The following is a 22,838-nucleotide window of genomic DNA, read 5'->3' as shown; positions in this document are numbered from 1 at the left end:
GTCAGAAGCCATTGGAGAAATTCCAGTTGTAGTTCATAAAGGTCAGCCTCCTGGGGAATAGTTTAAGAAAGATAAAGAGTGGAGTGTGGATCTGAGGGAACAAATTGAAATTTCCCTGCATTCCACTCCTCTTTCTACTCCTTTCCAGATGAAAAAAATGTCTCCTGGCCCTGGCCAGTTGGCTCAGTGGTAGAGTGTCGGCCTGGCGTGCAGAAGTCCCGGGTTCGATTCCCGGCCAGGACACACAGGAGAAGCGCCCATCTGCTTCTCCACCCCTCCCCCTCTCCTTCCTCTCTGTCTCTCTCTTCCCCTCCTGCAGCCGAGGCTCCACTGGAGCAAGGATGGCCTCTGCCCCAGGCGCTAGAGTGGCTCTGGTCGCAACAGAGCAATGCCACAGAGGGCAGAGCATCGCCCCCTGGTGGGCGTGCCAGGTGGATCCCTGTCCTGTCAGGTGCATGCGGGAGTCTGACTGTCTCTTCCCGTTTCCAGCTTCAGAAAAAAAAATGTCTCCCTAATACAAGGGATAACAAATCCCATTATTGCTATATCCTGTGAATTAATGTCAGTTTAGTCATATTCCCAAACAAAATCTAAAATGGTAGCAAACTTTAATATTCTTTATATGAAGTATTTAAACAAAAGTAGGGAAAGGGATTCATAAGTAATGTAAATTATAGCTGCCATAGTTTCATGACTTCTGTGGCTGCTCATGAGGACTTAGATGATAATTTCCTTTCCTTTCTTTTTTTTTCTTTTCTTTCCTTTTTTTAAAATTAAGACAGACTCCCATATGCACCCCAACCAGGATCTACGTAGGAAGCCCCCTATGCAGCAATACTTTGCCCATCTGAGGAGTTGCTCTGGTGCTCCACAACTGAGCTATTTTTATTTTCCGAGGCAGAGGTCATGGAGCCAACCTCAGTGCCAGGGGTCTACCCAACTGAGCCAATCAAGCCATGAATTGTGGAGGTGGAGAGAAGGAGGAAAAAAGAGGGGGTGGGAAGGATGCAGAAGCAGATGGGTCACTTCTTCTGTGTGCCTTGATCAGGAATTGAGCCTAGGACATCCACACACTGGGCCAATGCGCTACCACTGAGCTATCCAGCCAGGGCCTTTTTTTTTTTTTTTTTTTTTTTTTTTTTTTTAGCTAAACTCATGCAATGTGTAGCCTATGCTCTGGCAGTAACTAGTCTGTATAGTATTCTTTACCTGGTGCTGCATGATCCTGTGGTAGATGCCTTTGATTAGTTAGCTTTTATTGGATTGGCTCATTGTTCTGTTGTCCAGCCTATTTCAGAAGTGAGGTACTCCAGAAAAAATCTTCAAGTTCCAGATATGGCTCATTTCATTGTATGGCAGTGGGATAATTTCCTGTAGGTAAATAACACCAATCACTTCAACCATTATTTGGTCCCTTTCTCTACCAGTATATTCAACAGCTTAAGGAGCTCATATTGGCCAGAGTGCAGACTCAGTTTCCAATTTAACAAAGCCATGATTATGTTCTCTAGTTGGAAGAACTTCTCACAAGGAAAATAGTACCCTTCTACTCACAGAGTCTGAGGTGAGAGACAGAAAGCAACTATTGCTTCAGTGAGTTATTTTCTGACAGATTTCATTCTTATTTCCTTTTGTGATTCCTAAACCTGTGCATTCTATCTACAGGAGATAGGATATCACACTTTGGATACGGGTATATAACATCCTGGGGGATGACATCCCAAATCTATACATTGTATCCCAAATTTTGCTCCTGCAGTCTTGAGCAGATTATTCTATTGTATCAGGTCAGCTATTCTCAGATGGTGAGGATGTGAGACCAGGGGTATTTTGGGTGAGCACAACGTCATATTTCTTTTGCCATGAATTATTTTCCTTTTTTCTAAGGTCAGATTTTGTCAAAATTCAAGAAAAATAAGGATTTTATAAGTCTACAAATGGTGGTGCTGGCAGAATTGTAGCCAGAGAACACAAATTCCAGATATCTCTCTCTTCCTGTAAGAAGACATTTTTCCTCACAATGATGAAAGTGGTCTAATAAAATCAACCTCACACCAGTTAGTCAACAATGATGCCATGTGAATGGCTTTGGGTTCTCTTCTGTTATTAGAAGGTTGCATAGCCATAACTACAGTGTGTCCGTCAAGTCATGGTGCACTTTTGACCTGTCATAGGAAAGCAACAGAAGACAATAGAAATGTGAAATCTGCACCAAATAAAAGGAAAACTCTCCCAGTTTCATACCTATTCAGTGCAGTTTGATGTGGGCTCACGCACAGATTTTTTAGGGCTCCTTAGGTAGCTATCCCGTATAGCCTCTACAGACTCATCACTGACTGATGGCCTACCAGAACAGGGGTTCTCCACCAAACTGCTGGTTTCCTTCAACTGCTTATCCCACTGAGTAATGTGGTGGCTCTTCGTTATAAACATGCTTGCACTTTGGTCACAGATTCTAATTTAGCGAGCCACAGAACACACTGAACTTTCCTCTGTACCGTCCACATCTCAACTGGCATGGCCGTGGGCTGCTCCACTGTATACATGGTGTCACATCATCATCTGCATATGCGCACATGCTGCCACATCATCCTACAGAAACTGGGAGGGTTTTCCTTTTATTTGGTACAGATTTCACATTTCTATCGTCTTCTGTTGCTTTCCTGTGATGGGTCAAAAGTGCACCATGACTTTACGGACACACTGTATATTAACTGTGGTGCAAGTTCATGTCAAATATATGCATAGTCTTCATATTAGTTATCCTGACCTTTAGTACATTTTCCTCCATTGAATACCTGGAAAAAGATTTACTGAAAAAAAGAGACTTGTTGACAGTTATAGGAAGGATAATTTTGTCCATCTGAGTGTTTGGAGGTTTCTCTGCAGGGGAAGCCCTTCCTGGAAGATTATATTGAACATTAATATCCACTTCTGCATCTATTTTGAGGAGACCACTTATACACTTCTCTCATCAGACTTACTGTTATTAATTTTTTATTCTTGTTCCTTTAAATCTCTCACCTGCTCCCCAAACTGTTAGCTACTGCTCATGGAGTTGTGTAGGTCCCTACCTCAAGTCCTTTCTCTGTTCATACATTATTCAAGTTGCCTCTCTGAAGTCTGCCTTGTAGGTAGGGATCTTATCTCACCTACTGATTCTCAGGACCACCCCTGAGTAGAGCTGTAAAGTAGCAGCTTCCAGCAGGTCTAGTGTTGAGAGTAGAATCCTATTTAATCTAGACTTGAACTGTTTCTTACTTCATTAACCAGTCATAGGACGTTCCCCTGACAGTAACACTGAGTGAGAAAGTCATCCCTCAGTAACCCCACAGAGAGGGAACTAAGGAAATAAATACTTCAACTTCATTAATCTTCTGTCTCCTAACACATCTCAGTAGCTTCCCAACCAAAAATCAGAAGGGAGGGGAGCCTGGTTGATGTGAACATAAAAGTTAGCAACCTATGGGGACTGGAAGGCTTAAAAAAAATAAAGGATTGCTGGTTCATATGGTAGTTCTATTCTTAATTTTTTGAGGAACCACCATACTTTCTTCCATAATGGTAGCACTAATTTACATTTTCAAGAACATTGAATGGAGGTTCCTTTTTCTCTACAGCCTCTTCAGCATATGTTATTATAAGTTTTGTTTAGAATAGCTAATCTAATAGGTGTGAGGTGGTATCTCATTGTAGTTTTGATTTGTATTTCTTGAATAGTTAGCAATGATATACACACAAAACTTGAAAACACTGGTACATAAAGACACATGCACCTCCATGTTCATCACAGCATTGGTCACGGTGGCCAAGACATGGAAACAGCCAAAATGTCCTTCAGTAGAGGATTGGATAAAGAAGATGTGGTACATATATACTATGGAATACTACTCAGCCATAGAAATGATGACATAGTATCATTTACAACAGGGATGGACCTTGATAACATTATACTGAGTGAAATAAATAAATCAGAGAAAGCTAAGAACTGTATGATTCCATACATAGGTGGGGCACAAAGTTGAGACCCATGGACATAGACAGGGGTGCAGTGGTTACCAGGGAGGAAGGAGGAGTAGAGAGGGAGGGGGATGGGGGAAGAGGAGGGGCTAAAGAGAAACAAAATATAGGGTGACAGAAAAGGATTTGACTTTGGGTGATGGGTATACAGCATAATCAACTATCCAAATGATGTGGAGATGTTTTTTCTGAATCTATGTATTTTGCCCAGTGTCACCCTGTTAAATTTAATTGTCGAAAGAATGAAAGAGAGGGAGAGAAAGAAAAAAAAAAGAAAGAAAGAAAGAAAGAAAAAAGAAAGAAAGAAAAAAAAGAAAGGAAGGAAGAAAAGGACATTCAGCACAACTATCATTAACAAAGCCTCATAATCCAGCAGTAGATTTAATTACATGACTTAAAATACTTCAGGGTATTTGACATGATTCATTTTTCTGCTTGTACTTAATTCAGAATTATTTTATAATTGTTAATTGCAGATTTTGCGAAGGGGGTTTTTACTTTTCAGACATGGAATCATAACAACCAAGAAATAGTTGCATCACATTTTCTGTGACTAATATTAGTTAACAAATTAGATATTTTTTGCTGCTTTATAATAAATAAAATATTCTAGTCAAAAATTATTTTTAAAATGTTTCTACTTCCATAATTAGATGTACATTCAATGAATGCAGTATTTTATATATTTTTTTTGGTCAAAAGATTTTTATTTTTTTCAGAATTGATGAATCATATCTGGGATGATATATCAAGTGCTGAGTTTATTATTGTGTATCTTAGGAACAATTTCTAATGAATGTAGGTTTATGTAAGGGACTTCTTTAAAATGGCCATTGTTTCACTTTGATGTCCCCTTACAAAGGGCTTCTGAAAGCATCTTCAAGTCATACTGATGTTTTTCTTTCCAAAGAATTCATGGGCTTTTGTTTTGTTTATTTTGTTTTTTGGTAATGTATGCAGAAGTAGGGGGGATGGAGAGATTTCCTCTTCAAAGCTGAAACTAAGGCTGTCACTGGAGGAATTGCAAGTTGAGGATTACTATATTTAAATTCTTTTAATGAGGAAGCTCATTCTTAATAGAGAAGGAAATATGTACATATTTTATCATGATTTTATTACCTTTATAAGTAAATACTTTATAAGTTGGGTCAGTTGTTTCCAGAAAGCATTGATAACACTAACACAAGGCAGACAACCTCTTACTGTATATAAGGTTAATATTGGCTTTAATAGATGCATAAATGTTCTGTAAGGATGCCTGTGAAAGAAAAGTGAAAACTTATATTAATACAAGGATTTGCTTTTTCCTAAAATGAACCAAGGACTTTGCTACATGTGCTTGCTTATCTACTAATTGTTTTCCCTCCCTCCCTCCCTCCCTCCACATTTCCTTCCTTCCTTCCTTCCTTCCTTCCTTCCTTCCTTCCTTCCTTCCTTCCTTCCTTCCTTCCTTCCTTCCTTCCTTCCTTCCTTCCTTCCTCCCTCCCTCCCTCCCTCCCTCCCTCCCTCCCTCTCTCCTTCCTTTCTTCATTCCCCTCCTTCCCTCCTTCCCTCCCCTATTTACAGGGCAGAAACACTAGAGGGGCGGGGTGCAGCAGAGCAAGCACCTGAGTGCTGGCCAGGGGGTGCCCTGCTTGCCACCTTCCCCACCTTTCCCAGAGGCCTCTCTACATAGCTGAGGTTCTCCAGGGGGAACAGGCTGCCCACAGGATGCTGGCCAGGATGAAATCAGGACGCACCTCAAGGTGTCTGTGATGTCCCAGCCACAGGGCAGAGGCGTGCACACACCCTCCTTGTCCTCATCTGTCCTGCAGGCCACAGGGCTCCCACAGGGCTTCCCTCCCACGTGCGGTTCACAGTGGACAATGTTCAGACTCACACGGGGCTGTCTTAGGCCTGTACCTGTACTTGTCCTAATTGTTTTCTTATCTGTAAATTGGAACAGATTTTGTTGGGAAATTTTCCTAAGGACTAACCACAATTCTTTATTTGTCTTCTTCTACCTGCTTGTCATCTTATGTACATTAAGACATTAAGAAACTTTTCTTCCTTCAGGGATTCCACCCAACATTGATCTCTCTTTTTTTTTAAATGCTTCCAGCATCCACTAACTTTATTTTATAACTGTCTCTATAAAAGCCAGGTTATATCCATTTTCACTGAAACCAGGCTTTTGATTAATGTGAGGCTAAAATCTATTAGGTAATGTTGAGCTGATTTAGAAAACACAGATAATGCTGAAGAATGTAAAAGCCCTAAATCTAACAAGTCACTGCTGCTCTTCATTGGTGACATAGTCATCATACACGTCATTAACTATTTTCTTAATGGAAATGAGTTTATTTTGTAACATTGTTTCATGACCCCTTTTCCCACTTAGGTTATATGAACATCTACATTTTCATTGCTCAATTTTAATTGCTGCATTGTTTTCTTTGTATAGATACCACAGTATATAATATTTAGCATATGTATATATAGAAAGAGATAATATATATATTTATATATATACTATTTGCCTGCATGTACAAACATAATACTTTAATCATCAATGCATATAAAACTGTAGGCATATTTATATTTCTTGGAATATATTTTTAAAAATAATTCTTGAATCATAAATTATAAGCTATGTTTTATTATCTTATATAGAATATTATAGGTGTGATATGGGCATTTAACATTTTCTTTAAACAACACTGTGTAGTTATTTAAATATTTTATAGAAGAGTTTATGGGTAATAAGGGCAAAGTAATTTGTCCGTGATTGTAAGGCTGATAACTGCCGATATTTAGGCAGCCATACTTTGTATTATTATTGAGAATCATTTGTAATAGTTATACAAACTATTATTTTTTTTAGAAGTTAAAACATTGGGAATTGAAAAGAAGTTAATCACATGCTCACTTTATTTAAATGTTTTCTTTTAACTATCTGCTTAGCATCCGATTTGTGATCTCATTAAAATCCCCTAAACCCACAGTTCCCATACATTTTTATTGTGTGCCATTATCAGTAAACATTTTTGAGCTTGTACTGATGTATATATATTATATTTACTTATGATGTAGCTACATATTATTTTCAACCCAAATATTAAATTCTAGTGAGGACTAATATTTAATATAAAAATATGAAGTAGAGGTTGACTTCTTTTTTGAATACTACAAGCAATAATTTTATGCACCTCTGAGTTGAGAAAAAGCTCTATTTGAATTATTCTATTCATCAGTCTTTTGATGGAAGAACTAGATTATCTCAAGTTTCCTTCTATTCTTTTTATTTTATTCGCTGATTGAATGAACAGTGCCAGGCACTTGGCTGAGTCAAAGTTGAGGCAGAATGTATTGGTGAGTCCTCATAGATTAATGGGGAAAGAGCAAAGCACTCTGAAATTATAATCAAGAGAGTCATTCATTCTCTCATGTAAATTATGCAGTGTGTACACAGCAGTCACTCCTTACCCCAAAAAGAAATATTTTAAGACCCCTAGTGGATGCCTGAAACAGCAATAATACCAAAACCTATATATAGTTTTTCCTGTACATACATACTGTTATTAAAGCTTAATTTATGAATTATGCAAAATAAAATGGTAGCAATAAAACCAATAAGAGAGCAATTATAATACTATAATATACTATTAGGTCTTGTGAATATGGTCTCTTTCTAAATATCTTATTGTACTGTCCTCACCCTTCTTAGTCTTGTGACTAGATGAGATGATACAGTACCTAAATATGGGATGAAGTGAAGTCCTCAAAATGGCACACAATTTAAAATTTACAATTCACTTATTTCTAGAAGTTTCTATTTAATGTTATTGGTTCACAGTTGACCACAGATAAGTTAAACTGAAGAAGGTGAAAATGGATGAAGGGGGACTGCTGTACCTGATCAGCTAATGACACACCCCCAAGTGTCACTCAGACACCCGTGTTACTGTCTTCTTGTGCTGTCTCTGATGTTTTCAGTAGCTTCAAAGGTTGACATTGCAAGGGCAAGAATATGGTAAATCACAATGGGAAGTTGTTATGGACATGGCCTGGAATTGGATCATATCATCAGTTATGAGACCACACTTAACTGCAAGGGAGACTGGACAACACTTCATAGCTGTGTGCCCAGGAAGAAGAGAAACTGGGATAGTCCAATAGTTAGACTTTCCGCCATAACAAATGCAATTGAAAGGCATAGTAAACACTAGAGATAGGCAGTAGTTGATATAATGTGGCATACTGTTTGACAACACACTTTTTAAATAAGTAAAATGAGTACAGTCTAAAATAATGGTAAAATGTATAGTATAGTAAATACATAAACTAGTAACAGTTGTTTATGATCATTATCAAGTATTATGTACTGAACATGATTGTATGTAAGTACTGTAATTTTAAGCAACAGTTAGTTAGCTTATACTACCTCACCATAAACTTGTGAGTGATGTGTTGCTTTATGACCTTAGGATGACTGTGACATCATTAGGCAATAGGAATGTTTCAGTTTTATCAACACCATTTGGGACCAGTGTCATATATGTCAGTGATTTTCAACCGCCAGTCTGCAGTTGATATTATAATCTTCATACAACCTCAGGGTGGTTTACTCTTTTGCAGACTGACACTGGCCCACAGACTGGCAATTGAAAACCACGGATAACATATGGTCCATCATTGATTGAAATTTCATTAGGTGACTCATGACTTTAATGTCATTTAATAGTCAGATTAATTATTTAACATTTTTTATGATTTCACCATATAATTAGGAAGAAGATAACTTACTGCATAGTATATTAATCTATTTTTGTAGTCCAAACCAGCTTTGGATTTGGGATATTTTTGTTTGTATTTAAATCAATAATCAAGATGTCTCTATTACATTTGCCTACTAGAGTAGAAAATTCGTGCACATACTTTAATGACAGTTCTTTTTGTTTTTTTACTTTGTGGGGAGAAAATGGTATTTTATGGATATGTAGGTTTTTTTTTTCTTTAAACTATGTAGAAGAAACTTAAAGGGATTTGCAGATATATATAAGTATAGGTGTTCCTATATATGCAACATACCATTGTCAATAGATAGTATTATATAGTCTGATTATGTTCCTTACTTCAGAATTAGAAGACTCTTGAGAGAATGCTAGAAATATTTTTTAACACTTTCTTTAGAAACAAAACTTAAAAGAAACCCTAGAAATGGACAGTATCTTAATACCTATCTAAGTCCAAGTTCTCACCCACAGCACAGATTCATCCAAAGCCAGCTCCAACAACTCCATTTTATTTTAGGAACAATAAGCTTACAGTATCCCAAGGGATCATGTTACTGTTAGAATTTTATTTCTTAAGTTGAGCAAAATATGCTGTTTCATAAAATTCCTGCCATCATGTCTATTTTGCTTCTTCAAGTGAATAAGACTCTTTATAAACTTTAAGGGATAACTTTTAAAATAGTTTGATATGGACATATATATCTTTTTTACTTTAAGTATTTCCAGTTCTTATATATAAGAGGATTTCCAGGCTAATACCCTCTCCAGATACTCATATATGAAGATCCTTAGAGGTGCCCATTCTCTTTTAAAATTTGACTCATGCCATTCCAAAGTCAGAATAGCCTTCCCCATAGAATAATCAACTGGAAAGTCAACTGTATATTAGTACTAGTAATTCCATTTTTTAAAAATTTTTATTTATTGATTTTTGGAGAGAGGGAAGGAGAGAGAGAGAGAGAAACATTGGTTTGTTTCACTCATTTATGCATGCATTGGTTGATTTTTATATGTGCCCTGATTGGGCATTGAACTTACAACCTTGGCATATTATAATGATGCTAAATTAGCTGGCCAAAGTGGTAATTATAACGATGTTTTATAATTATAAAGGTCAAGAGGGAGACTTTTATTGTTTTATTCTAGTTTTGACTATATTATGTTAGTACAGAATTTGTATTTTATGAAATATTATGATATTATTTTCATATACATTATATTCTTTAAGTTCCTACAGTATTTAAGGTAATCTGGGTTTAAAGTTTCCCTCTAAAGTATTGGAAATAAAATTCTATTAGGCTAACATGTTAAGAGTTATCCTTTAGAAAGATACTGGAAGAGTCAGGACCAGAAACACATTTCTTTCACTTTAACTTAATATCATTGTGAAGAATAAGTTAAGGGTACATTAGGAGTGTCTAGAACCTTGTTTTATTATTATATGTTAACATACATGGAGACATGTGTGTGCACCTCCCAGCACACAGACATATATTGAAACAGATATTTTATAGGTAATAAGGATGTTAGTGAAGTGACTACTCGGAGGAAATTGTAAGAACATTAGCCTGTGTATTGAATCCTGAGCTCTCTCTCTGGTTTTTTTGGTTTGTTTGTTTGTTTTGTTTTGTTTTTGAGAGAGACAGAGAGAGTGTCAGAGACAGGGACAGATAAGGACAGACAGACAGGAAGGGAGAGAGATGAGAAGCACCAGTTCTTCATTGCGCACCTTAGTTGTTCATTGATTGCTTTCTCATATGTGCTTTGACCCGGGGGCTACAGCAGAGCGAGTGACAATTTGCTCAAGCCAGTGACCTTGGGCTTCAAGCCAGAGTTCTTTGGGCTCAAGCCAGCAACCATGGGTCATGGCTATGATCCTACACTCAAGCTGGCAACCCTGCGCTCAAGCTGGTGAGTCCACGCTCAAGTTGGTAAGCCCACGCTTAAGCCAGTGACCTTGAGGTTTTGAACCTGGGTCCTCCCTATCCTAGTCCAATGCTGTATCCACTGCACCACTGCCTGGTCAGGCTGACCTTTCTTAATAAACAGTCAAGCCAAGGTATTGGTGTGAAGTCCCAGTTATGTAGTACATAGTCTCCAAATGTACCTTGACCTTTGAAATTATATGTCACTACCATGAAAATTCTTTTTACTTATGCTTTGACAAAGAAATCACATTGGTTATGGAGATAAAGGATTATCAACCTTTCCTGCTTTTACAAGGATATAATGGCCATAAGTATGTGAAATCTCAAAACAATTAATTGATGTAAAAAAGAACTAATCTTGGTTCTGTCTTCAAAAGTTTTATTTTGCACAATTTTATCTGCCCAGTGTTCAACTTTATCTTATCTAACAAGTATGTTAAAAAATATTTCAGAGGGAAGTTTTACTTTTGGTAGTTTGTATTATATGATTATTAAGACTTAATGGTTAGCAAGGTCATGTTATATGTCTAGACTTGAAAGGAAACATGTAACATTGAGTTAATGAATTAAAATAGGTTGTTTAGTATAGTGTATGGTTTGTAAATAAACGGTAAATATTTGATGGATATATTATTAAGCCAGTATACAAATAATACACTTTAGAGTCAAATTCAACATATGGGCATATTTATTTAGTTTATTATCTGTGTTTTTATGTTTGTGTGTTTTATAGCTGTTATTTCAAGAAACCAAGAAGGGCCAGGAGAAATGGGAAAGGCTGTGCTGATTCCTAAAGATGACCAGGAGAAAATGAAAGAACTGTTTAAAATCAATCAGTTTAACCTTATGGCCAGTGATTTGATTGCCCTTAACAGAAGTCTGCCGGATGTAAGATTAGAAGGGTGAGTTTATGTGTGTTATGTAATCTTATATATTTCAGAATATCTCAGACCTTCTGTTAACTCAGATCACTTATGTTCTAGAAGTGTGTGGTTCTGAATAACTGTGCCATAGTCAGAAAGTACTGTGCATGCATATGATAAGAAATGTGAACTGTTTTCTTCTTTAGCAGAGCAAAATATGTTATGTGAAAAAAAAAATTGCAAAGCACACAGCCTAAAAGGTTTTTCTTTATGAGATTTTTTTTCTTTTCTTTTTCTTTACTTTATCTTCTGTAGAATAAACATGCTCTTTAATAGATTATTTTCTTGCCATCATACAAAGCTCTTACACTTTGATTTGAAAAACTATATGCTTTGCTATTCTAACATAAAAGTAGCTAATTGCCTGTGTGATTCTTTGACCCTTTAAAAGTATTTATTATGGGTTTCAGAAATTTATGCTGCCATTTATAATTTGAATGCCCAGTTATTTGCCATGGAGGAAATAATCACGTGGAAATAATAACATTGCATGGAAAACTAAGTTGAAAAATTCAATGTGTATGTGATTAACTGTAAGCCATGCTTTACTTTAGATAGTTGAGCATATTTTTAATGGATGTCATAAAATTACATATTTATTTGTAGTATTGTTATTCTAGTATATAGCTCTTAAAAAGCAAACTCTTGGAAGTGAGAAAGATTTGCTTTGAGATTTTAAAAATTTCCACATTTACGGCTGTTTTCCAGAATACACTTCTATGTAAATAGAAGTTTTTCTTTTAGCATGTAATGACTTTTTCTATATACAACAAAATTATGATTACTGTAAATAAAATTTACCACATATAATTGGTTATATTACATTAGTGGTATTCAATATTATTATGTCAACATCATAATACTGAATCTGTTTTTTTTTCTTCCTTTTTGAATTACTTGAAATAAGCCCAATGTAGAGTAACTAAAACCTTATGGAGATAGTAAGCTGAGTTATAAAAAGGTTCATTTGGTAGCCAAATAACAGGTTTGTACAATCTTGTATGCTTTGGAATGTCTCTCTCAACAAAACCAGAAATAACTATAATTATGGATGTTTTTGGTCCCCAGAAAGTGGTTAAAACATCAAATATTACATTTGTGCTTTCCAAATGGCTAAATGACTTTAGGTCATTTTATCCATATTTGTATGTTTTTGTTTACATATATAGAAATACTGCATTTTAAAAAGCACCAAAAGCATATTCTTCTGATTAATTTGTGTATTTCATATGTTGAGTTTTTAATGTTATAATGTTGCACTTATTACTTTGTTTTTTACACAATATTGTAATAAAAATGGTTAAATGTGATAATTAGGCATTCAGGAAAACCATGTAAGTGCTAGTTCAAATTTTTTAAAAAATCTTTATTATCAACTATTGGAACATAAATAAATTAAATTTTATGTCAGATCTGGGGTGATTAAGGTAAGAATAATTTTAGTATACAGTCAATACTTTTTTAAAAAATAATATCTTCATTGAAAATATTTGTGACCAGTGCTATATCTTCTTATTTGAATCACTTATATTAAGTATTTGAATAATTAAGCCTTAAACTGTGGAATGATTCAGCAATGTAAAAATTAAGGATTCAAATTGCTTAGTATTAAAAAGTTTACGAAATTTCATGCTTACTTTGGATAACATGGCTTAAAGTTTGAGATTTTACAAATAATCTGTGAAATAATGTTAGTGAAATAAATTGTTTCCCATTTCATTTTTATATCACGCCACATATATACTATCATTTAAGATATATATATATATATAAATACACACACACACATATGTATTATTCAAATTTCCTAGACAAATCATAAAGTGTGTGTGAGGTTCACTGGGGACATTTGCAGGTCATCTTGAGTAACTCAGTTGTGTGACTGCCTTAGAACAAATGTTGAAAACCATACTATGAATTAGATATTCAAATTATTATTTACAAGAAGTCAAAATCTATTAATACTCATTTTATGAAGGAAACTTTTATTTTCAATTTTGGTGTTAGTTTGTTTAATTTTTGAAGAGTTAGATCTTAAAAAAATGGGGATACGCTAAGATAGCTTTAATAATGACTGATCTAAATTGTATGCAATATAAAAAGATTAAATTCACAATTAATTAGTTTAAAAAAGCTTTAGTGGAAAACTTGAATTGATATTTATTTAGAAAATATCCACACTGCTCAGTGAATTTATTCAAATATCTCAGCATTATACTAGATATACCCTCAATTGGCTCAATTGAATGCAGAAAATTGTCCATTACTTTAATGTTGTATTTGCCTTTTGTATCAGTCTCCAAATATTTGATGTTTTCAGAGGAATAAATATAAACAAATAGATTATGTTTTTATAGAGAAGAGACTAGATGAAAGTGTTTTTACTTGGAGGCAATTGTGATGAGATATCAGGAGAAATTGAAGTTAATTTCTGAAATGTCCATCCCTAGAGATGCCTGAGTACTTAGTATATTAATCTACTTGTTCACTTTATTTAATTTATTAATATTTATAATTCATTTACATATAATCTTTAATTCTTTGAGGTACATGAAATAATTGTGTCACAAATAGTCATGGTAGTTGGATATGTTAAGTGCAATCGAACCTGAAGGTCTTGTTACCTGTCATACTTTCTTAAAGGCCCTCATTGTCTGAGATTCTTGTTGAAGTCTATATATATGTATAAATTAAATTCCAGCCAGATGTAACCAATCTTCTCTCTCTTTTACCCATCCTCCATAAATTTTAAAAAAATTGCAATGTCCTAAAAATTTGATTCAAATCTTTGAGAAAAACATTATCCACCTTGGTGACAGAAGAAGACTTGACATTGGTTAGTGAACACATAATGTAATATACAGATAATATATTACAGAATTATATACTTGAAGCCTATATAATTTTACTATTTAGTGTAACTCCAATAAATTCAATAAAATATTTTTAAAACAATTTTAGGAAAGCATTATTAACCTGATGTGTTGATACATCAGCATTAGGGATTGTTATAATTTTCCTCATTAATTATGGGTCTAAGTTTTATAAATTTATATATTTTCAATTTAAGAATAGAATCTACTTTCAGAAAGTATATATAATTTTGTTTAGTTTTTAAAATAAGATTTTTGTGTTACTAGAAAGAGAAATGAGAATTACCAAACCAAAGAAACCTATTAAAAGATATTAAACACATTATTTTTGAGCACCTAATATGATAATATGTGCTAAGTACTATTCTATGTGCTAGGGATATAGCAGTAAACAACATTAAGTTCTTGCTTCATTGAACTTTGAACAAATTAAAGGATGAGGAAAAGTAAAAGAGAATAGAACAGTGAGCAAAAGCCTTTTTGAGAAACGTACATATAAGTAAATTGAGTGACTCTTAAGCACCTAAACATGATAATTTATTTTTACTAATACACAGAGTTGTTAAATAATTACATTTATATAAAATTATAATTATATAAAAGCAACAGTAAACAATGAGTAAATGCATAGCTGCATGCATGCATGTTTGTGTGTGTGCGTGTGCGTGTTTGTACTATTTTTTTGAAAACAGTGCTTAAATTTTATTTCCATGAAAGTCAGCAAAAATCACATTTTGGTTAAGTAAGGTTTTGGTAGCCAATTTATCCCATGCTCTGTGCTTTCCTGGAAGTAGAGAAAAGGGTATGCCTATGATCATAATCGGTAAGGTGGGTCCATGGCTCTCTTCCATTAATTACAAAATAAATAAAGAAAACAAAAAGCCAACTTTGGAGGTTTTTTAAGTAATTTTGGGGAAAATCTCTACACATGGAACCAAAACACACAGATCTAATATCTATAGCTTACTATTGGGTCTTGGATGAGTAATTTCTTTTTTTTCTTTTCTTTTTTTTTTTTTTTTGGTATCAGAGACAGAGTGAGAGACAGAGAGAGGGACAGATAGCAACAGACAGACAGGAAGGGAGAGAGATGAGAAGCATCAGCTCTTCATTGTGGCTCCTTAATCTCAATTGTTCATTGATTGCTTTCTCATATGTGCATTGACTGGGGGGCTGCAACAGAGAGAGTGACCCCTTGCTTAAGCCAGTGACCTTTGGGCTCAAGCCAGCGACCATGTGGTCATGTCTACGATCCCATGCTGAAGCCAGTGACCCTGCATTCAAGCTGGTGAGCCCACTCTCAGGCCAGATGAGCCCACGCTCAAGCTGGTGACCTCGGGGTTTTGAACCTGAGTCCTTCGTTTCCCAGTCTGACTCTCTATCCACTGTGCCACCACCTAGTCAGACAGTAATTAATTTTCTAAGCTTTAGATTCAGTTCACTGATTAAATGAAATAATCAGTGAATCAACCAATCAACAGGTCTTTGTCTCTTACCTAATACAGGCTCAGCTTTGAGAATAACTATAAATGGATATATCAGACACTGTCTATGAGGATATAAGAAATGTATTTACCTAAACAAATAACTACAGTATTGGATGAACACAGCAATGATTGCAAAAATGACAATGAAAGATTAGGATTGTGCTGAGTTACTAGTGAAATTTTTATAATTATTATAATTATTCTGTGAATTTTCTCATGCCTTAGGCTCCTTTTTATACTAAGCATGCTTTTTAACTAACTTTTTAAACACTCAGCTTCTCCATTTACTCTGCATTCTTTTTGAATAAGAAATTATAAGTAATTATTGGGTGTATGTTTATTTTTTTAAAGCTGTGGGAATTAAAAATTAAAGCAAAATGTTAAGGTTCTTTAGCATTTATTTGTGTTCAGACATTTAATAGCACTACAAATTCTGTTGTTGAGTTATTTGAAGGTTATAATGCAGCTGGCATCTAAATGTATTTAATCAGGGAAAATAAGAAAATAAGAAATTAATTTTAGCTGTTTATATTGTAGACCAAATAAGTATTTCTTACGTATGCAAATTGATAAACAGAAAAGCACTAGCCATCTTGCATTATTAGTGGAAGAAGAGCAGCAGCATACAAATTCTGATATGTTTCCCTTAAAAACAAAGTTTATTTACTACATAAAATGGAAACAAACCATTGTATATATTTTTCTGTGCTCAATTTCATAAATGTACCTGTTTATGTGGATTGCCTTCCTCATGAATTAAAATGTGATAAATGTAACTGATTGCACAAAGGAGAAATAGAAAATGAGAATATTAATTGGATTTTTGATCTCTGTTCCACATCTTTTCTTTTTAATTTAAGAATTACTACAACTTTTATATGCTGACATAAATTTTGCCTGTAAAGATAATTTTTATAATACTTTGATTTATGGAATATGCTCATGTGTGGAATTAATTTCACCACCCAAATTGAAAGTGGTGAGTAAAATATATGTATATGTGTGTTTATATATGCATATAAATATATATATATACATGTATATTTGAAGATGATAGGGATGATAGCTATGATTATTATTATTTTGGCAATAATACTGCTATACTATAATTTTTCTTTCAAATAAAAAAATTGAGTAAAACATTACTTGGTATGCTCTCAGGGACATGTTCATACACTCTGTGGTCAGGATAAATGTTGCATAACTTCATTTACACTATTACTTTAATTTTTTAACATTGTAACAAATATTCAAATTATAACAAGTATCATCTGAACAGTTTTAACCATATGGTTTATTAGTGTTAAATATGAAGGGATCAGAATATACCAGCCCCAAATATACCACTTTGGCATAAAGATGATTTGAACTGAAGGCAGTAGAGAAAAAACAGTTCTCTTCTCTCCCTATGTGCGTATAAGCAAGGCATAAATTTACCTGGTGAGGTGTCTCTCTTTCTTGAACCAGGGAGGGAAGAGCACTGGTTGTTCCCTTTATCACTAGACATACGTATGGTGCTGAGAGGACTCTGCCTAATCTACACCTTACTAAATAACTCTTATCTTCTGTTAGTTTTCCTATATATTTGTTTTCCCACATTTTACTACCCATAGAAGCCCAGACACCTTTTCTGTATTGTCTCTTCTCTACATTTTATCACTGTAATTAAAATGATATCCAAGCACTGAAGATTAACCACTTCTTTGAGTCTTCTTTGTCTTCTTTTATTTTCTCTGAAGGTCTTCATATACATAAAAACCAAAATATATATATATATATTTTTTATTTTTTATTTTTTAATTTTTTTTATTTATTTTTAGAGAGGAGAGAGAGGGAGAGAGAGAGAGAGAGAGACAGAGAGAGAGAAGGGGGGAGGAGCTGGAAGCGTCAACTCCCATATGTGCCTTGACCAGGTAAGCCCAGGGTTTCAAACCAGCGACCTCAGCATTTCCAGGTCGACAATTTATCCACTGCGCCACCACAGGTCAGGCCAAAATATATTTTTTAATTAATTTTTTTTTCTTTTCTTTTCCAAGTGTGAGGAGGGGAAGATTGACAGACAGATTCCTGCATGCGCCTGGACTAGGATCCACCAGGCAACCCCATTCTGGGGCCTATGCTCTGCCCATTTTAGGCCACACTCACAACTGGGCTATTTTTAGCACCTGAAGTGGAAGCTCCATAGAGTCATCCTCAGGGCCCAGGATATGTGCTCCAACCAGTTGAGCCATGGCTGTGGGAGGAGAAGAGAGAGAGAGAAGGGCAGAGAGGGGTGGAGAAGCAGATAGTTGCTTCTCCTATGTGTCCTGACCAGGAATCAAACCTAGGACATTCACATGCTGGGCCGATGCTCTACCACTGAGCCAATAAGCCAGGGCCCCAAAATATTAACATCAAATAAAATCTATATGCCTTCTCTCCTGTTACCCTTTTTTTGACAGTTAAATTTGTAGGCTCCAAGTACAAAACCCACGAGAGTAGAGGAAAGGTTTTGCCTTTTCCCATACAAGTATATTAACATCATTGTATATAACCAATCTTCAGAATTCTTTTCAAATTGCAAAACTGAAACTCTAAGCCTGTTAATAACTCCACATTGCTTCCTATCTCTAGTCTCTGACAATTAACATTCTAATTTCTGTCTTTGAGTATGACGACTGTTAGTAGGTTATAGAAGTGGAAAAATACAGTGTTGCGTATTTGTGACTGGCTTAGTATAATGTTCTCAAGGTTCATCCATGTTGTAGCATATGTCATAACATTCCATTATTTGTACACATCACTTTTGTTTATAGCTTCATCCACTGAAGAACACTTGGGCTCTTTCATCTTTTGGTTACTGAGAATAATACTAGTATCAACATGTACTTACAAATATCTCTTTGAGACCCTATTTTCAATTGTTTTGAATATATATTTAGAAGTGAAATTGCTGGATCATATGCTAATTCTATTTTTAATTTTTTGAGGAAGTACCATGCTGTTTTTCACAGAGGCTATACCATTTTACATTCCAGTGCACAAGGGTTTCAACTTATGCATATATTTGTCAACACTTTTTATTTTCTGTTTATTTTTTTTATGGTAGCTTTCTGAATGGTGTGAGGTGGTAGCTTTGATTTGCATGATTAGTGATCTTGAACATCTTTTTATTTGCATTTAGACAATTTGTATATCTTTTTTATATAAATATCAAATTAAGCTCTTTGGCTATGCTTTAATTGAGTTCTCTTGTTCTTGTTGAATTATAGTTCTTTATATATATATTCTGGATACCATCCTTTTATCAAATATTTGGTATGCAAATACTTTCTCCCATTCTGTAAGTTGATTTTAAGTCACTTTGTAGATTTTGTCTTTTAATTAAAAACAAGTTTTTAATTTTGATATAGTCCAGTTTATTTATTTTTACCATTTTTACCTGTCCTTCTGGTGTCATATACAAGAAATTATCACCAAATCTAATGTCATGAAGCTTTTCTCTTATATTTTCTTCTTAAAGTTTTATAGATTTTCTCCTATGTTTAGGTCATTGTTTTATTTTGAGTTTATTTTTGTATGATCCAAGGTAAGGAAGGGTCCAACTTCATTTTTTTTATGTGGCTATTAGTTTTACAAACAACATTTATCAAAAAGACATGTTCTCATTGTATAGTCTTGACACCTTTAACGGAAATCATGTGATTGTATATTTAAGGGTTTTTTTAATGGGAACTATATTCTATTTAATTGGTCTTATATGTTTTTATGCCAATACCAGACTGTTTTGATTATTGTATCTTTGTAATAAGTTTTGAAATCAGGAAGTGTGACTTCCACCTTTGTTCTTTGAACTTTTTAAAATGGTAGGCACTTTCTTTCCAGAACAGCAGTTAAAGCTTTCAGCAGTCATTGATAGCCTCATCTTTTCATAAAACAAATACTTCACTATTTTAATATTTGTACTTACCAAGATTAATTTTGTACCCATGAAAAATTAAGAGACACAGTTCTTCATTACAGATCATTATGCATGTAAGACAGAAAGAAAGTACTAAAATATTTTAGTACATGAAAGTGGGAGTTTAGAAGAACTATTGTGAGAGACAAAGTAAAGGAAAAGATTTATAAGAGGGTATATTTGAAGCTAGGCTTTATTGTGTGGTTGTGTATGAAACCAAGCTTAGACAAAAAGGAGATAATTTTCTGTGCAGGAAGGAAAGTGTATAGAGGAACAAACAGTATGGTTAGAGCAGAGCCAATGAAACTACTTGTCAAGAACATGGAATATAGTTAACATCAGTATGCACCCTGGCTATTATTTCACTTGTACTCTTAAGGGTCTGTATAGTCAAGTTGACCAATTATATTTTTTTCCTTTGTTTTTCAAACTCTAATTGAGAAAGCATAGAATTTAGTCTTATTTTATAAATCTACTATGGTACTCATATTTTTGTTTACATAATTATTACTTCAGTTATTTTAGACTCAAGGGGTTTTATATATACCAACCATTGTGGAAATGAATGTTTTATAATATTTCTATCTTTTTCTTTACCATATTTGATTCCATGTAATTTGGAACAGAAATGTTTATTTTTAAAATTATCAGTGAACATCAGAGCTTATATCAATAAAATGTGATAGATCTAGTTTTTAAAATACAAAAAAATATTGTGAAAAATAGAGAAAGCAATTATTCAATGTGGAAATTTTGTATAATTGAGGAATAAAGAAAGGTTATATTGTTTAGACATAAAGTATAGGAGGCCTTGAGAGGAGATAGTCCAGCTATAATGGAAAGTTTCTATAAGTAGACATTTTGAGTCATAGGCCTTAAGGCTGGTGAAGAATCTTAAAATGCTTTTGCCTTTGTTTAGACATGTTACAAAAGGCAGGTGTTGGAGGTGTTGGAGCAGAATACGCACACAGTTAGGAGGTGTTGGAGCAGAAATATGCCATGAAGGAAATTATATTTATAAAGAGACATGCCTGCAGTTTTATATAGCAGACATTATAAAAAACAAAACAAAACAGAAGCCCAAATTTACTAGGATTCCCTATTGGCTATTAGCTTCACATAGATATTATTAGATAAGAAATTATCTAGGATAGTTTCCTTAGAAATATAAAGCAAAGAGTAGTAATAAATTAAAGTGAAGGGAAAAGATAAACACCAAATTCAGGATAGCTTCAGGAGGGTTGGACATGTGATTTAATTTCCAATTGTATCTGTTTCTGTGGGTATGTCTCTGTGTGTAAGTATATTTGTGTTTTAAGGCTGAAGCAAAAAAAGAGGAGGAAAAGGTCCTATAAGTAGAAATGATCTCAAGAATAGGTGATTGGTAGTATTGCTATTTTATACACACACATATTCACGCACACACATACACTGTGTGTGTGTTACATGCCATTGAGTTGGCTCCAACTCTGGGTGACCCTATGAATGGGTGAAGTCCACAATGATCATTCCTTACCAGCTCTTCTCAGCTCCTGTAGACTCATGCTTATGGCTTCTTTTATGGAATCAATCCGTATTTTATCTTGTCTTTTCCTGCTGCCTTCTATTTTTCCTAGCATTAAATAGCAAACAAAAACATCCTGGCTTTTATGATGTGCCCAAAGTCATTTTGTCTCCAATGATATTCAGGCTCACTTACTCTAGGACCTACTTGTTTGTCATTCTGATAGTCGAGAGTATACACAGAATTCTCTTCAGAGTATACACAGAATTCTCTTCCAGTACCTTATTTCAAGTGAATCAATTGATTTTTTATCATATTAATATTATCCACTGTTCAACCTTTTGCATTTGTACATCCATTTTGGGCATACAAGGCTGTGGATGATCTTATCCTTGGTTTCTGATGACACATTTTTGTTCTTGATCTTTCCTAACTGTTCCATTACTGCCCTTTCAAGTCAGTCTTCTCTTGATTTTTTGGTTGCAGTGTCCATTTGAATTGCTGACAGAACCCAGGTTCAGCAAAATTTTTAACAATTTCAGTTTCTTCTATGTAAGTGTTAAAGTGTTTTTCTTTAGTCCTGATTTTGTCTTGCAGATGTTCAAATGCAGTCCTACTTTGACACTGTCTTCTTTCATTTTCATCAGAAGTTGTTTCAAATCATTGTTACTTTCTGCCAGTAAGGTGCTGTCATCTGTATATCTTAAGTTATTGATATTTCTTCCACCAATTTTTACCTCACCTTCCAGTGTTTTATATGATATGTTTTGCCTACAGATTAAACAAGTAGGAAGATAAAATGCATCCTTGTCTGACATCTTTGCCTACAAAAACCATTCTGTGTCCATATTCTGTCCTGACAGTGGCTTCCTGTCCACAATACCAGTTAAGCATCAGGAAAATCAAGTGCTGAGGCATGCCCATTTTTTTTTCAGAGCAACCAATAGCTTTCTATGATTTACACAGTCAAAGGATTATTATCAGTAAATAGAGACTGTCCTAAAATTCTTTAGACCACTCCAATAGCCAATGAATTCTTGTAGTTAGATCTCCATTGCATCTTATTTCCTGGACCTAACTTCAACATCTCATTTCTAGCTCCATATACACTAGAATCCTTTGTTGCATCACCTTGAGCATCACTCTGTTTGTGTGGGGAATTAGAGTGATGGTCTTGTAGTTATTGCACTCCTCGGTATCTCCTTTCTATTTTTTTATTTTGTGACAGAGAAAGAGAGAGGGACAGATAGGGACAGACAGACAGGAAGGGAGAGAGATGAGAAACATCAATTCTTTGTTGCAGCTCCTTAGTTGTTTACTGATTACTTTCTCATATGTGCCTTGACTGGGAGCTACAGCAGAGTGAGTTACCCCTTGCTCAAGCCAAT

The 22,838-nt window shown here is 34.6% G+C and overlaps 1 protein-coding gene across 4 annotated transcripts in view; it reads left to right on the top strand.

Annotated features, from left to right (window-relative positions):
* Positions 1-22,838, top strand: part of GALNT13 (polypeptide N-acetylgalactosaminyltransferase 13) — a 573,465-nt gene that overhangs the window by 220,463 nt on the left and 330,164 nt on the right. For all 4 annotated transcript variants that reach the window (XM_066279813.1, XM_066279812.1, XM_066279811.1 and 1 more), the window contains exon 4: positions 11,457-11,625. In XM_066279813.1, coding sequence (XP_066135910.1) covers positions 11,457-11,625 — 169 coding nt within the window. The remainder of the gene's footprint in view (positions 1-11,456; positions 11,626-22,838) is intronic.

This window comes from Saccopteryx bilineata, chromosome 5 (genome assembly GCF_036850765.1).
Source record: "Saccopteryx bilineata isolate mSacBil1 chromosome 5, mSacBil1_pri_phased_curated, whole genome shotgun sequence".
Lineage (NCBI taxonomy): Eukaryota > Metazoa > Chordata > Mammalia > Chiroptera > Emballonuridae > Saccopteryx > Saccopteryx bilineata.
This window is presented reverse-complemented; position numbering and strand designations above follow the sequence as displayed.